This window comes from Nyctereutes procyonoides, unplaced genomic scaffold (genome assembly GCF_905146905.1).
Source record: "Nyctereutes procyonoides isolate TBG_1078 unplaced genomic scaffold, NYPRO_anot_genome, whole genome shotgun sequence".
In the NCBI taxonomy this organism is placed as follows: Eukaryota; Metazoa; Chordata; class Mammalia; order Carnivora; family Canidae; genus Nyctereutes; species Nyctereutes procyonoides.
In genome coordinates this window covers 14,068,358-14,082,797 of record NW_026575133.1, presented here as the reverse complement: position 1 = coordinate 14,082,797, position 14,440 = coordinate 14,068,358, and the positions used below count along the sequence as shown (strand labels likewise).

Genomic DNA, 14,440 nt, shown 5'->3' with positions numbered 1-14,440 from the left:
ATTTTTCCAACAGGAACAAGCTCCTAAATATTCAGTAGTATTAAATATCAGAATTCAGGGGTGCCTGGGTAGCTCAGTTGGTTAAGCATCTGCCTTGGCTCAGGTCATAATCCCAGGATCCTGGGATGGAGCCCCATATTGGGCTCTCTGCTTAGTGAGGAGCCTGCTTCTCCCTCTCCCTGACACTGCCCATTTGTGTGCATGCACTCGTACCTGTGTGTTCTCTTTCTATCAAATAAATAAATAAATAAATAAATAAATAAATAAATAAATCGTTAAAAAAATTTTCAGGACTCATATCTGTGTGTGTGCACATGCGTGTGTTTATGTACAGTTTTGAAGAATGTATTTATATTATTTATATACACACAGATACATCTGCTTCCCAGAGTAAATTCTAGTTTTATATAACTGCTGTTTATCATTAAAAATAAGTACTTAAAAATAGGCTTTTATCATTGTAGGTATGGCACCATATATTATAATAATCTTTAGATATTTTACAAAATCTCAAAATTTGAATGAGGTGAGGTTCTAAGCTAATTTTTCCAGCTGTTCTTTCATTGTGTGTGTGTGTTGGGGGGAGGGATTGCATGCATACTTACATATATATATATTTATATCAGGAAAATGCTTTGCAGACAACAGAATAATAAAGTTTCTAATATGCCTATGACTGCTGAACTTAAAACTAAGAGAATTCTATAAGTTTTCATATAAGAAGGGAATTCGGAAATCACCCAAGTCTCTCCCTTTTACTGCCAAGGAAAGCAAGACCCAAAGAAATCAAATAATTTATATAATATCTACAGTCCACCAGTAGTACAGATGAAAGGAAAATTATTATCTTCTGCCTCTAGTACAATTTTCACATCGATTACAAATCCACAAAGAAGTTATCTGTGTTAGATTCCAGGTATCCTCTTCAACAACTTAGCTCTTAAGCCATGTTTGGTATTAAAATCCACCTTTCTCTAATATCTAATAGCCTTCCCTGAATAACAACAAAACAAGGAAGTCATGTACTTATGAGTTCATTAAGTTTCAACTTTTCTTGAGTTAGAAGATATGAGTATAAGCAACATGTCATGTGATTATCCCAGGGCTGTTAATTATTTTCTAAGCAAATCTGTCCTTCAAGAACTGGTTAGCAAGTAACCATATTAGAAAATTCTATTCTCATTACTGAATTCTTCTTTAGACCTGTGGTTTTTCCACTAGTAACATCCATGGGACTTGCAATTGGCATTATTCACTAGAATATACAGAAAAATAGAAGCAAGTACAAAATAATTACTCTCTTCTCTGCAACACCTAAAATATGTCAAATGAACCTGAATTTTTAGAAGATAAAAAATGCAAAATACTAAAGAACTCTCTCATGTAATAAAAAGCTTTCTTATTGATGTACCTCTTGGTATGCTTTAATTACCAAAATTTTCATCAAAATGGAAATTTCTTTAAAAGAAGAAGATGCTGCCTTAAGAAAAAGTACTTGAATTACAGTTATTATTATTAAACCAATATTTATCAGAGTATTTATACTGTACTGATTACATGTAGCAAAGGAATTTAGCAAAAGAGCATACTGCCGTAGACTTCCACTGCTATACAGCAGTATAATATTATAATTATATAATTATAATGAGCATCAGTATAAAGGCATAGCCAGTTTTTGTGGATCAAACATATTCCTCAAGGTGCATATAAAATAAATTTTTGTATACTATATCATCTAAAATGTATCAAGAAAGTCTATTAATTAAACTATCCCTTTTTCAAAATCACAAATTCATAGTTTGAGAGGAAGTGTTTTCTTAAACAAGGTAACATTTAAACAGAGATAATCTGCAATCACTTGAATAAAAATGTACTATACCTTCACTACGGTAAATAATATTCACCATGTCAATTATTTAAAATCTAACAATTATTTATTTCTAGACATTAAATTTCAGAGTTTCAAATTATAGTATTTCTGGGTTATTTTTAAGACCTAATGATCTCATCTCTTCCTATGTTATTAATTTAAGTGATATCAACGTTAGGAACTGCACAGCTTAAGTTCTGAAAACACTTGGTTTCTAGCATGTAATCCTTGTCTGAATCAGCCTCTATCACCTTGTAGCCTAGGTCAGGGAGTAGAAAGCTTAACCTTAATGAGCTATTTCTGACAAAGGTCAATATAGAAAATGTGAATCTATCTAGATACTAATGCAATGACTTCATTGCATAGGCTGCATTTTAGATGTGTAATTTTATCTTTTCTACACTTCCTTTATTAACCATAAATTTTATCTCCAAAACCCACCAATTATTTCATCTCTATCTCATGTAACATTTAATTCTAACAGGTGCCCATCTCTGCACTCTGACAGCTATTTTTAGTTTGTCTGTAGTTTTCAGCATTCCTATCCCTATAAAAATATAATTAAAATATTCATTTTCTTGCATTCAATAATAAATGCATCTATTATATGTCTCCACGACAAATATGGTGGTACTCTGCATACAGTTTGAAAAAGTTAGCATCTACATTTATCTGGTTCTATAGCTTCATAAACAGAAAAACTCTATTAAGTAAGTATATCTTACTTTCCAATGCATAGCTACTTTTCTAGTGTTCTATAGTTAGTCTCAATAGCTCAGAACTATAAAAGAAATTTCTACACTCCAAAACAAAACAAAACTCTGTACTGTAACTGGACTCCTACTATCTAAAAAAGTATAAAGAATAAAATTATCTTCTTTAGGACTTTAGAATTTTTATATAAATTAAAAATAAGGGTGTCTGTTTTCCATCTTTAGACTAAAAAGGAAAGTAGCCATCATTTTATTTGCCTAATCAGAAAACTAGATCAGTAGCTATTTCCTGGTCTCTGGACAGTGCGATTTCTCCTTCCCTACACAACTATACTTTTAAAATTTGTTGTTTAAGGTCCCCCAAATACAGTCAGGTTATATTTTATTACACCTCAAATGAAACTCATATAATTTCAATATATGGTCTTAATTTTGTTGGATTTCATTATTAATTAGAGGTTCTTAAAGACCTTTTAATATACCCTTCTTATATGTGATAGAGCTCAAACCTGACTTATTATCAAGCTCAGACCATAAGTAGTAGCACCATATAATAAATTGGGAACTTATCTATGGTTAATTATATGTCTTAAGTTAATTATAAACTGTTGAGTCATTTGTGTAGTGCCATCAGATGATAATGACATCACTACTTTTAAGTGCCAAACTATGAGGTCAGTCAACTTTTTCAGACCTTTCTACTAATCAATGGTTACTGATATGATGAATGGACAACCACAAAGTTGGTGAGCTTTTTTAAGTTAGCCATTAGTGAATGCGAAGTGCTACCACTTAGTCTGGATTTTCATTTCCCTAATGACCACTAATGTTGAACATCTTTTCATGTCTTTGGAGAAATAGGTACTCAAATATTTTGCCTGTTTTTATATTGAGTTGTCTTTTTATTGTTTAGTTGTAAGAGTACTTTCTATATTCTGGATACAGGTCTCTTACTGGATATATGCGTTACAAATATTTTCTCATTCTGTGATTTGTCTTCACTTTCTTGATGATATCCTTTGAAGCACATATGTTTTTAATTTTGATAAAGTTCAACATATCTATTTTTTTTTTTTTTGTCGCTTGTACCTTTGGTGTCATGTAAGAAACCATTACCTAGCACAGAGTCACAAAGATTTTACTCTCATTTTCTAAGACCTCTATAGTTTTAGCTCTTAAATTCAGGTCTATGGGGCAGGCCATGTGGCTCAGCAGTTTAGCGCCGCCTTCAGCTCAGGGCGTGATCCTGGAGACCCCGGATCGAGTCCCACGCTGGGTTCCCTGCATAGAGCCTGCTTCTTCTCTCTACCTGTGCCTCTGCCTCTCTTTGTGTGTCTCTCATGAATAAATAAATAAAATCTTTATTAAAAAATTTCAGGTCTATGATTCATTAAAGTTAAATTTTACATATGATGTGAGGTATATATACAACTTCATTATTTTGCATGTAGATATCCAGTTATATCAGCTACCATTTGCTGAAAAGACACCAAACTGTCTTGGCATCCTTGTAAAAAAAAAAAAAATTGTCTTTGGTACACCACAAATGTGACTGATTACCTCTGGACTTTCATTCCAGTGATCTATAAGTCTATTCTTTGGCCAATACTTCACTATTTTGATTATGAAGCATGGTGCTAAGTTTTGAAATTAAGAAATATGAGTCCTCCAATTTTGTTCTTTTCAAGATTGTTCTGATTATTCTGCGTACCTTGCACTTCCAGGTGAACTTTAAAATCAGTTGTCAATTCCAGTTAAAAAAGGAAGCTGGGATTTTGACAGGGCTTGCACTGAATCTATAGGTCAATATAGATAGGTCAACTGCCACTTTAACAATATTAAGTAGTAGTTTTCAGTATATAAATTTTTTGCCTCCTTGGTTAAATTTACTCCTAGGTATTTTACTCTTTTGGATGCCATTATAAATGGAATTGTTGGGGAATCCCTGGGTGGCTCAGCATCTTAGCGTCTGCCTTCGGCCCAGGGCGTGATCCTGAAGCCCCAGGATCGAGTCCCACATCCGGCTCCCTGCATGGAGCCTGCTTCTCCCTCTGCCTGTGTCTCTGCCTCTCTCTCCGTGTCTCTCATGAATAAATAAATAAAATCTTTAAAAAAATGGAATTGTTTTCATAAATTCATTTTCAGATTGGTATACAGAAACACAATTGTTTTTTGTGTCAATCCTGAACCCTACAACTTTGCTACATTTAGTTATGAGCTCTAATAGTTTTTATTTGTATATGTGGATTCCTAAAAATTTTCAATACATATGACTATGATGTATAAAATGGTTTTATTACTTACTTTCCAATCTTGATGGCTTTTCTTTCTTTCTCTTGCCTAACTGTCCTGGCTAGAACCTCCAGAACAATGTTGAGTAGAAGCCATAAAGGCAGACATCCTTGTCTTATTCCTGATTTTAGGGGAGGGCATTTAGTCTGTCACCATTATGTACAATGTTAATTGTGGGTTTTTCATAAATGCCCTTTACCAAACTAAGGAAGTTACTATAAGGCATTTTCATATTGACATTTACTATAAGGTCTTTTCATACTGAGATTTATATCTAAGTAATAAATCAAGGCTAAGAAGAGTTTTTGACTAAACATCCCAAAATTACTGAACCCAATCCCAAATGTGGACTCCTGATCCAGATGCAGTCATGTATTTTAAACCTACAATAAAAATTTAGTTTCCCTAACCTTGTAACTTGTCTTTAATGCAAGCAAATATTCTTTAGGTACTATTAGTTGACTTAAAAGTTTCAGTGAAAGTTCTGCCAAACCAATCTTATAATTTTTTCCCTAACAGATATACATTTTTTCTAAAATGTACACACTATATATAAAAGTACATGTTCTTTTTAAACAAATGTCATACAAGCACCCAAAATATGCAGCTAAAACCAGTTATATTATATGCTCTTCCTTCCAAGGAATCCTAAATAATCAGGTAATATACTAAGAAACCACTGCCAAGATTTAGTATTGTTTTGTTCTAGAATAAGGTAGATCAAAACAATCACTCTGTCAAGATGTCCATGTCAAATAGGGATTAGATATGTAGATAGTCTAGAAAAAATATATTGTATTATCATGTGCAAGCTATTGGAATAAACAACTAATACATTAAAAATTCTAACACAAAAATTTGAAATTATTTATATTTCAGTCTCCAAGTATATATAAATCTTTACCTTGTAAAAATGCTTCCCATTTTCAAGTCATAGAATGAGAAAGACATAAAGATCTTAGAAGTGGAACATGAACTCTATCAGGTAAACTATCCCTCTTTAAAAAAACTACCTGTCTTTGTCTTAATGTACTATATAATATCCTAATGAACTGAAAGAATCAATTAGTTATTAATTCTCTTCTTATAATCAAAACAAAGTGCCTCACAATAAAAACCTTTTAAGATGTTTTCAATTATCAAGTTTTTTCATATAATACATTTATGTTTTAAGAATTCATTAAGTTTTCCATATACATCCTATGAAATTATTTTATAACAACATGTCTGTTGAACTCTCAAGTATTTTATGTAATTATCATTTTTCTCTTAAGCTATTATAATTCAAGTACATACATCATTGTTTATGGATATACTCAATAGCACATATAATCATTTTTTTCACTCAATAAATATTTACTGAATGACTGCTATGTGTGACGGGTAAATAAAATCCCTGCCTTCCTGAAACTTATATTCTATGAAAGAAGTCCAATAACTCAAACATAAATAATTCAGACAGAGATAAGTGTTAAGATGACAGAAAAGGCAATGGGATAGAGAGTGAATGGGGAGCAATTAGTGTTCTCTAGGTAGATGACCGGACAACTAATGATGCGAGCTAGCAGAGCAAGAGTTTTCCAAGCAGAAGGAAGAAGTGCAAAAGCCTTAAGATGCACATTAACATGGTGTGTCTGAGGAAAAGCAAGCAAGCAGTGTCAGTCAGCTGGATCATAGGAGACAAGTGGCAGATTTGTAGGCCGTAGATTTTACCTAACTGGGAAGCTGTGGAGGACTATAAATAGAAATGACATGATCTGGTATGTCCTTTAAGAGGATCACTCTTGCTGCTGTGTGAAGAATGAAATGGGAGGAAAACTAAATGGTAGCAGTTAACTGAAAATAATATTATTTTTTATGGTGTTTCTTAGTCTTCTCTCTTCCTTTCTGTTCCCAAGTCCATCATCTGAGTGCTGATTCCTATATTCTACTACTACATGAGCTACTTCAAAAGCATCTACATCAGTCTCACCTAGACCATACTTATTTTTTTTTAATAAATGCTTTGATGATCTCTACTACCAACAAAAGAAAATCCAAATGCCTTAACATTTAATAACATTGCACAATTTAATTCCAAAACATCTTTCTGGCCTCATTTCCTACTGTTATTTGACAGACTCTGCTCTTCCACTCAATATGGTCTACTCACTCTTTCCTGAACACAGCTTATGATGTCACCTTCTATGGCTCTAATTACACTAACCCCTTCCCTTATTTTTTCCGTAGATTCAAATTCTATCTCTTATTCATGTCTCAGCATACATTCATTCTCCTTCACTATTCAGAGCAGTGGCTTTTTGATTATGACCACAGTATTTTATATCATAACCCAGTATATACAAGTTTCATAATTCTGCATTTAACTTTACTTCAAGCAATGTACTTTCATATTTTCTAGTCTTTTCTTTTTTAAAATGACTCACTAAAATGACTGCATACACTATTAGTAGGTTTCAACTTTCAAGAGGAAAAAAACACTTTTAGTACATCTTTCTAGACATTCACTGATAACTAAACTAGATCCTGGTACTAAAAGATGAAACCCATTAATTACCAAACTATAACGACCTTAACTTTAAGGATAGGATAGAGTGAGTATCTGATGCATCATTTTATTTACAATACTAAACACAATATTTATTAATCATTACTGAAGAGAAAGACTGATATTAAATACAGCTATCATATTTATGAACAGATAGAATCATGGTTAGGACTATTTTTGTGTTCTCATTATCTTGTTTCAAGTTGTTATGATGGTCAAAATGGCTAGTTTTCAATAACACACTGGCCTACAGTTTTGCCTTCCTACCTTATAGGATTACATAATAGTCTTGCATAGTCGGGGAATATAGTAAGTACTACATAAAGGTCATTTTTACCTTTCCCTCAGAAATATGAGAAAGTGTCTACATGGAGGACACCTATTACCATTCATTGGAACTGCTTCTCTTTTATCCCAAATACTTAGGCACTTCTTCTCTGCCAGTATCCTCATTTAGCCCTTCTAGCTTTGCCAAAATTGCAATAAGGGTAAGCCTTTTGTTTCAAAGGAATGACAGCTATTAGGGTTGAATGGCCTCTCCTGCCGTCAGCACTAAGGTTCTTGATCATTAAAGTCCTGTTAAAGTTGTTGACTCTTTCAAAAACATCATCAGTAATTTCACTTAAGAAAATGAAAAAGCAATGAAGTGATCCAAAATCTACACTGCATGGTTTTTTTCTCTGGTAAGGATACAACTGATAAACCAGTGGATAACATGAAATTTTTAATTCTTAAATCTCAAAGACTCATTAGTTTTACCATGAGATGATACATATAGATTCCTAAGGAATGCAGAACATCTAAAGGTACTCTGCTCCCCTTTTACTTCCACCTCCAGAGCCAGTTACAAGCTATGATGGGTCTAGGGGGACAAGGTGAATATACAAGTAACAAATGCTCTGAACCATCCAGACTAGGCTCAGTGTAACCATCAACGTTTTAGGCAAAAATAAGCCCCCAGGACTTATCTAAGAAAACTGGAGTTCCTTTATTAGTCCTGAAAATACCCCAAGCTCCCTAATGGTCTATCTGCATAGTGAAGTAACTGTAAGCCAAAACAAACTACATTGGGCCTGCTAGACTCCAAATTTCCACCATTAGGTTTCCTCTGACATCTGGTAATATAAACCTCAACATTTGTTGGCTACTATCTCCTCGAAGCCAGATCAAGAGCTTCAACAATCGTCAGGCTTTAAGATAGCCTTAATCTGGAATTTCTGTTATTCACTAACAATTTAAAATCATCTACATTAATTCTCATTGCTTTGCCCCAGTAAAATACACTAACTCAGAACAGTTTTATATGCAAGATTTTAAACCAAGTTAAAAAAAAAAAAGACAACTCCTGACATAAATGTATCATATGTAAAGTGGCAAGATCTCAAGAATATGAATTACTTCAGGAATATCTTCTAAGAATAAAGACAAAATCAAATTACCCTTTTGACAGTGAATTACTTTCCTCATGTAAATTCACACTCAAAAGCAAATGAAAGGCAAAGCCAAAATTCTATTTATTTTAAAGGATGGCAAAGCTAGGTTAAGTTTTTTTCTTTAATATAGCAAATAAAAATGGTGCCTTGGGCAGGTGGGGAGGGAAGAACCATTAAATAGGACAGGTGTGGCTTAAAAATGTTATAACAATATAGATTTAAATTTTAAAAATAATCCTGTGCTGCCTTCTTGCAATTTGGCTAAAATACCTCCTTCCCTTTAACTCATGTTGTGTTTACCATTATTTTTGGTTTTTTGCTAGATCACAAGCCTCTAACTTTTCAGAAGGGGACTGCAGGTTATTAAATTGGACTCTTTCTTTGGCACTCATCCTCTGACACATTCCTCTAAATCTGAGATTTACTTATATTGATAACTACCCCTTTTAAAAACAAATGCATCTTAGAAAGGTTAATTCTATATTACCTTTCAGTTAAGCCTCAAGGAAGAGGGGAAGGGAGAAGGAAAAGGAGGAAGGAAGAAGACAAAAGATGAGGGAATCATGTCAAGAGGAGTAGGGTAGGAAATCAGCCAGAGCCTTAGACCTAAGTAAATAAAATGAGAACAAAACATCTTCACTGGAGACACTGGAGTTCACATAATGTCCAGGCAATCAAAAGCCACACATGCTATAACAGTCCCACAGACTGTTAAACAACTTCAAGACATATCAAAGTAATAATATGAGTGATAAAGTTATCAATAAGTCAGAATTGATTCGCGGAATGCATTAAACAACATTTACTCAAAGATTTAAAAAGCTCCAACCCCAATAGTTTACTGAAGAATTTCTTCAGGGCAGCCCAAGTGGCTCAGCAGTTTAGTGCCGCCTTCAGCCCAGGGTGTGATCCTGGAGACCTGGGATGGGGTCCCGCGTTGGGTTCCCTGCATGGAGCCTGCTTCTCCCTCTGCCTGTGTTGTGTCTCTGACTCTCTCTCTCTCTCTCTCTTTGTCCCTCATTAATAAATAAATATTTTAAAAAAAAACAGTCTCTTCAGTATTAAAGGCTTCTGATAGGTTTACAATTAGGGTCTCACAAAGACTCCCAAAGACTACATTCAAGTGAGTGAAAGGATTATGAAAGCCACATGTTTATCAGTATTTAAAATGTGGGACCCCAAATACACTCTATGGTCTAATTTAAAGCACAATATAAGGTTTTAATTTTAGAATTCTCAGAGCTGTCATTTCTTGGTGTTTTTGCCATTTTTAAACTAGCCAGATACTTCCTTTAATATACCAGAAGTTCAAGGAGAGTCTTTAAAATGAAAGATTTGCCAAACTGCTTTGCCACAAAGCAGTTTTTCACTAGACCACTGAACTTTGCTACAGTTTTAATATTGGCTTCACTCAATATTAAAGCCATCATCTACTACAAATGCATCAAATGCTAGGTACTAAGGTTACAAAACTGAACAAAACAGAATCCCTGCCTTTGAGGCAGTCATAGTCATTCAGCAGAAAGAGACATATGAACAGATAATTATACTACCTAAGTTTTATAATAAGAGATATGAACAGAAAATTGTGCAAACAAGGTGGTAAAAGCCACCAAGTCAGCCTGGAGGACTATGCTAAGCCTGTTCAAGAGGATTTGACATTTAAATTCACCTACAATGAGGTAGTTTAGGTTTAGTCAATTTGTAAAGACCCTTCTATTTAAAAAAAGGTAGGACACACACACAAAAAAAGGTAAGACAAAAAGTTGAAGGTCATAGAAATCTTGTCAAAAATGATGCAGATTATTCCAGCTTGTTTATTAATCTAATCTCTTTATCAAAAAGAGAATATTTTACTCATACAAATCCTCATCTTGTCTCCCAAACTTGTCCTCTTCCTGCATTCCTTTTCTTGGTAAATGGTAATACTATCTAAAACTTAACCTTCCACAGTCAACTAACTACCAATTCCTACGGATTCTACTCCCTAATAGTTTCTTTATTCTGTATACTTCTATCTGCAATGGCTACCATCATCCCTTATGTTGGAAGCTTCCAATAGCTTCCAAAAGAGTTTCCTTGTCTCTGAGATACCTTCTCCCAATCAACTAATTCTTCACACTATGGCCAGAGTGATTTTCCAAAGCACAAATCTGATCACATGACAACCCATCTTAAAACCATTCCACTGCTTCCTATTGCTCTTAGAAGCCCAAACTCTTAAGCATAGTTGTCAATATCTGGCCTGGCTTGCCTTGTGCTGCAATCTTTTGTACAGCACTCATATTGAAACTTTTGCAGTTTCCTTAATACACAGTACTCACTTATTCACGGTCTTCTGGAGAGCCTTCCAAGACTCCCTCAAAAGAAAATCAGATGACTCTCCAAAGTGATCTTTCAGCACCTTCTGCTTCTCTGTTACCATATTTACCACACTACACAGTATTTTAATTACCTGTCTGTCTCCCCCAGGAAACTAAGTTCCTTAAGGGCAAAAACTATCTCACACATTCTTGCATTTCCTATCTAAAGCATTATGCCTGCCTGGCACACACTTCACGCTTGATAAAGATTTGTTGAGTGCATGAATAAATGAACAAATGAATGAACAAACTGCAAAGAGAGAAATTCAATGACCTACAATTTGTGTTAATATTAGCTACACTATAGAAACGCTTATTCTGTCTACCTATAGCTTGACCATATGTAAGTTATGAGGCTATCACAACCTGTTTTCAGAAACATAAAGGCAGCTATACCACAAACTCAAAAATAAAATGAGCTTAAAAATTTATTGATGTCCTCCAGTTTAAACAGTATAAACTTACTATTGAAAAAGTCATTTTTTGGATTGAATATATATCAGAATCATCCTATACATTTAAAAAATAAAATTATAACTACCTTTGTACTATTACATTATTTTCACAGGAAAAACATTAAGTTTGCAAAGCTGCACTCATCACTTACTCACCGATTCTTTTCCAGCTCATTGTGTGTAGACCTAAAGAAAAACAAAAAAGACCATTAGACATTTGTTGCTAAGGCTATGGAAAGGGAGATTAGTTATATCACACCCAGTGAATTTCATTAACAGTGCAATATATAATCAGACTTCTATAATCTCACTCATCAAGAAGAAATAGTCCACATTCATTAGAACCATTCATTCAGATATGGTGTATCCAGTTAACTAATTATTCTGACACTGGTGTTTCACTGTTTTTTTTAACAAAATTAATACGAGCACATATTCTCTTGCCTACTTCTAGTATCCTACATTTTATTGATCTGTAGATTTTTAATTCAAACATCATCTCATTTTTGTTTAAAAAGAAAAACGTACTTCCTATGTCCTCTTCTCTCTCCACTTAGTAACTCCTAAGCATAAGGAGAAAAAAAAAGTTTTGGCTAGCACACAAACTGAAACAGGCTTGCCTTACTGCTAAGTGATACAAATTCAAGCCTTCTTGCTCTTTGTGTAAAATATAAACAAACAAAAAATTATACAAAGAAGAAAATAATATAAGAAGATATATTAATAAAATCAAGAAAGACTGTTTTATTTTTTTTTTAAAGATTTTATTTATTTATTCATGAGAGATGCAGTGAGAGGGAGGCAGAGACACAGTCAGAGGGAGAAGCAGGCCCCATGCAGGGAGCCTGATGTGGGACTCGATCCCAGGTCGCCAGGATCAGGCCCTGGGCTAAAGGCAGCACTAAACCACTGAGCCACCAGGGCTGCCCGAAAGACTGTTTTAAAAGACTGGGAAGATATACCTAAAAATGCTAACGTATTTTCTTTTTGTGACTTTTTTCTGTTTTGTTCATCAGTATTTGTTATAAGAATACTTATCATCTACTGAACATAAAGTCTGCTAAACAGTATGCTAAGCAGTTAACATATATTATTTCATTTTATCCCCCAAACAACTCTTGGGGTTTTGTTTTTTTTTTTTTTTTTTTTTTTTTTTTTTTTTTTTTTTTTTTTTTTTTTTAGGATTTTATTTATTCATTTGAGAGACAGAGAGAAAGAGAGAGCATGAGCAAGGGTAGAGGGAGAAGCAGACTCCCCGCTGAGCAGGGAGCCTGACGTGGGGCTCAATCCCAGGACCCTGGTGTGGCACTGCATCCCAGGACCCCAGGATCATGACCTTAGCCAAAGGCAGATGCTTAACAGACTGAGTCACCCAGGAGCTCCCAAAACTCCAATTCTTAACTACCTTGGTGGAGAGAAGTTAAGGACACACAGGCTCTTAAGGCTAGACTGCTAGGTTCAAATAGTGTATTGCCTAGTTCAAAAGTGCCTTCATTTCTCTGTGCTGTTTCCTCATCTATGAAAGAGGAAAAGTGACAATACGTGCCTCATGTGATTGTTATGAGGAATAAATAAGTTTACTCTGAACAGCAAGATATAACTAACTCTAAAGTTAGCTATTATTAGAATTATGTTATACTAGTCCTCTTAAATGAACATGTATTACTTTTATAATAATTTAGCATTAACAGTAACAGGAATTTTATAAAAGAGAATTTAAATTCCTGTCTCCAGAACTAAAACTTCAATTATTTAATATATTCTGGTTAATGTCAAATGTTTTCAGAATATCACATTACTGGTTACTTTAATCTGATTTACTATTCCAATGGATATTTAACAATTACATTTCTAAACTTCAATAATAGAAGTATTTTTGTCAGTCTCATAATTTGTAGAAATTTTACCGTCTTAGTTCAAAACCCAAAAGGTTTGCATTACTGTATCCTGTCCACTTTTTCCTTTCTTAACGGTTTCATAAGGTCCAAGTGACACAGGATGAAAAAGACTGATATTCATTTTCAAGAGATTATCTTATTAATAAAAAGGATTTCTCCTTCAAAAGAGGCAAAAAAAAAATCTTAAGATGCTTCAAGAGCTCAGCCAAATTAAGAGCAAGGATATGTACAATTCAGATGGAAGAACTCATAAAAACAGAACTTTTAGTTTAACAGAGACTCAAGAGTTCAAAACCCTATAAGTAAATTATAACTAAATTTCTATCACTATATAAGTATTTATAAAAAGTTTTAAGTTCTTTTTTATTTGTCAAAGTAAATCAGTAAGTCAAAAGAGGAAAAATACAAATCTTAAAGAGATTTAAAACAAAAAATGCTCAAAATTTGAAGGGGTTATCAATAATGGAATTTCCCACTCCCTCATAGTAAGTTTTGGTTTAATTGCTTTTATCCGAGAAAAAAACTTAAAACAAATAAAGCAAAAACAATGGAATACTAAAGTAAGTAATAAATGGAAACAATCTATTCAGAGAGAAGTAGGACTATTTACCATAAACTTAACCTGTTTTATTTTTTTTAACCTGTTTTAAACAGTTTGGAAATCCCACATATGGCTATAAATGCAAAGGAATATATATATCTAAAGATAAGCAATTGTTGAATTCCAATATTGTATTAAGCCTATTATCAAAGCTAGCACCAAAAGAACATAACCTGACCCACTGCTGTGAACAAAATTAAAACAGCAAGTTCTTCCCACCTCTCTCAGACTTTTACTTATCTTTTTTCTAAAAAAAATATATAAAAT

The 14,440-nt window shown here is 33.6% G+C and overlaps 1 protein-coding gene across 2 annotated transcripts in view; it reads right to left on the bottom strand.

Moving 5' to 3' along the window:
* The window catches only part of MXI1 (MAX interactor 1, dimerization protein), a 79,665-nt gene that overhangs the window by 25,614 nt on the left and 39,611 nt on the right, over window positions 1-14,440 (bottom strand). For both annotated transcript variants that reach the window (XM_055300551.1, XM_055300552.1), the window contains exon 3: window positions 11,831-11,860. In XM_055300551.1, the coding sequence (XP_055156526.1) occupies window positions 11,831-11,860 (30 nt within the window). The remainder of the gene's footprint in view (window positions 1-11,830; window positions 11,861-14,440) is intronic.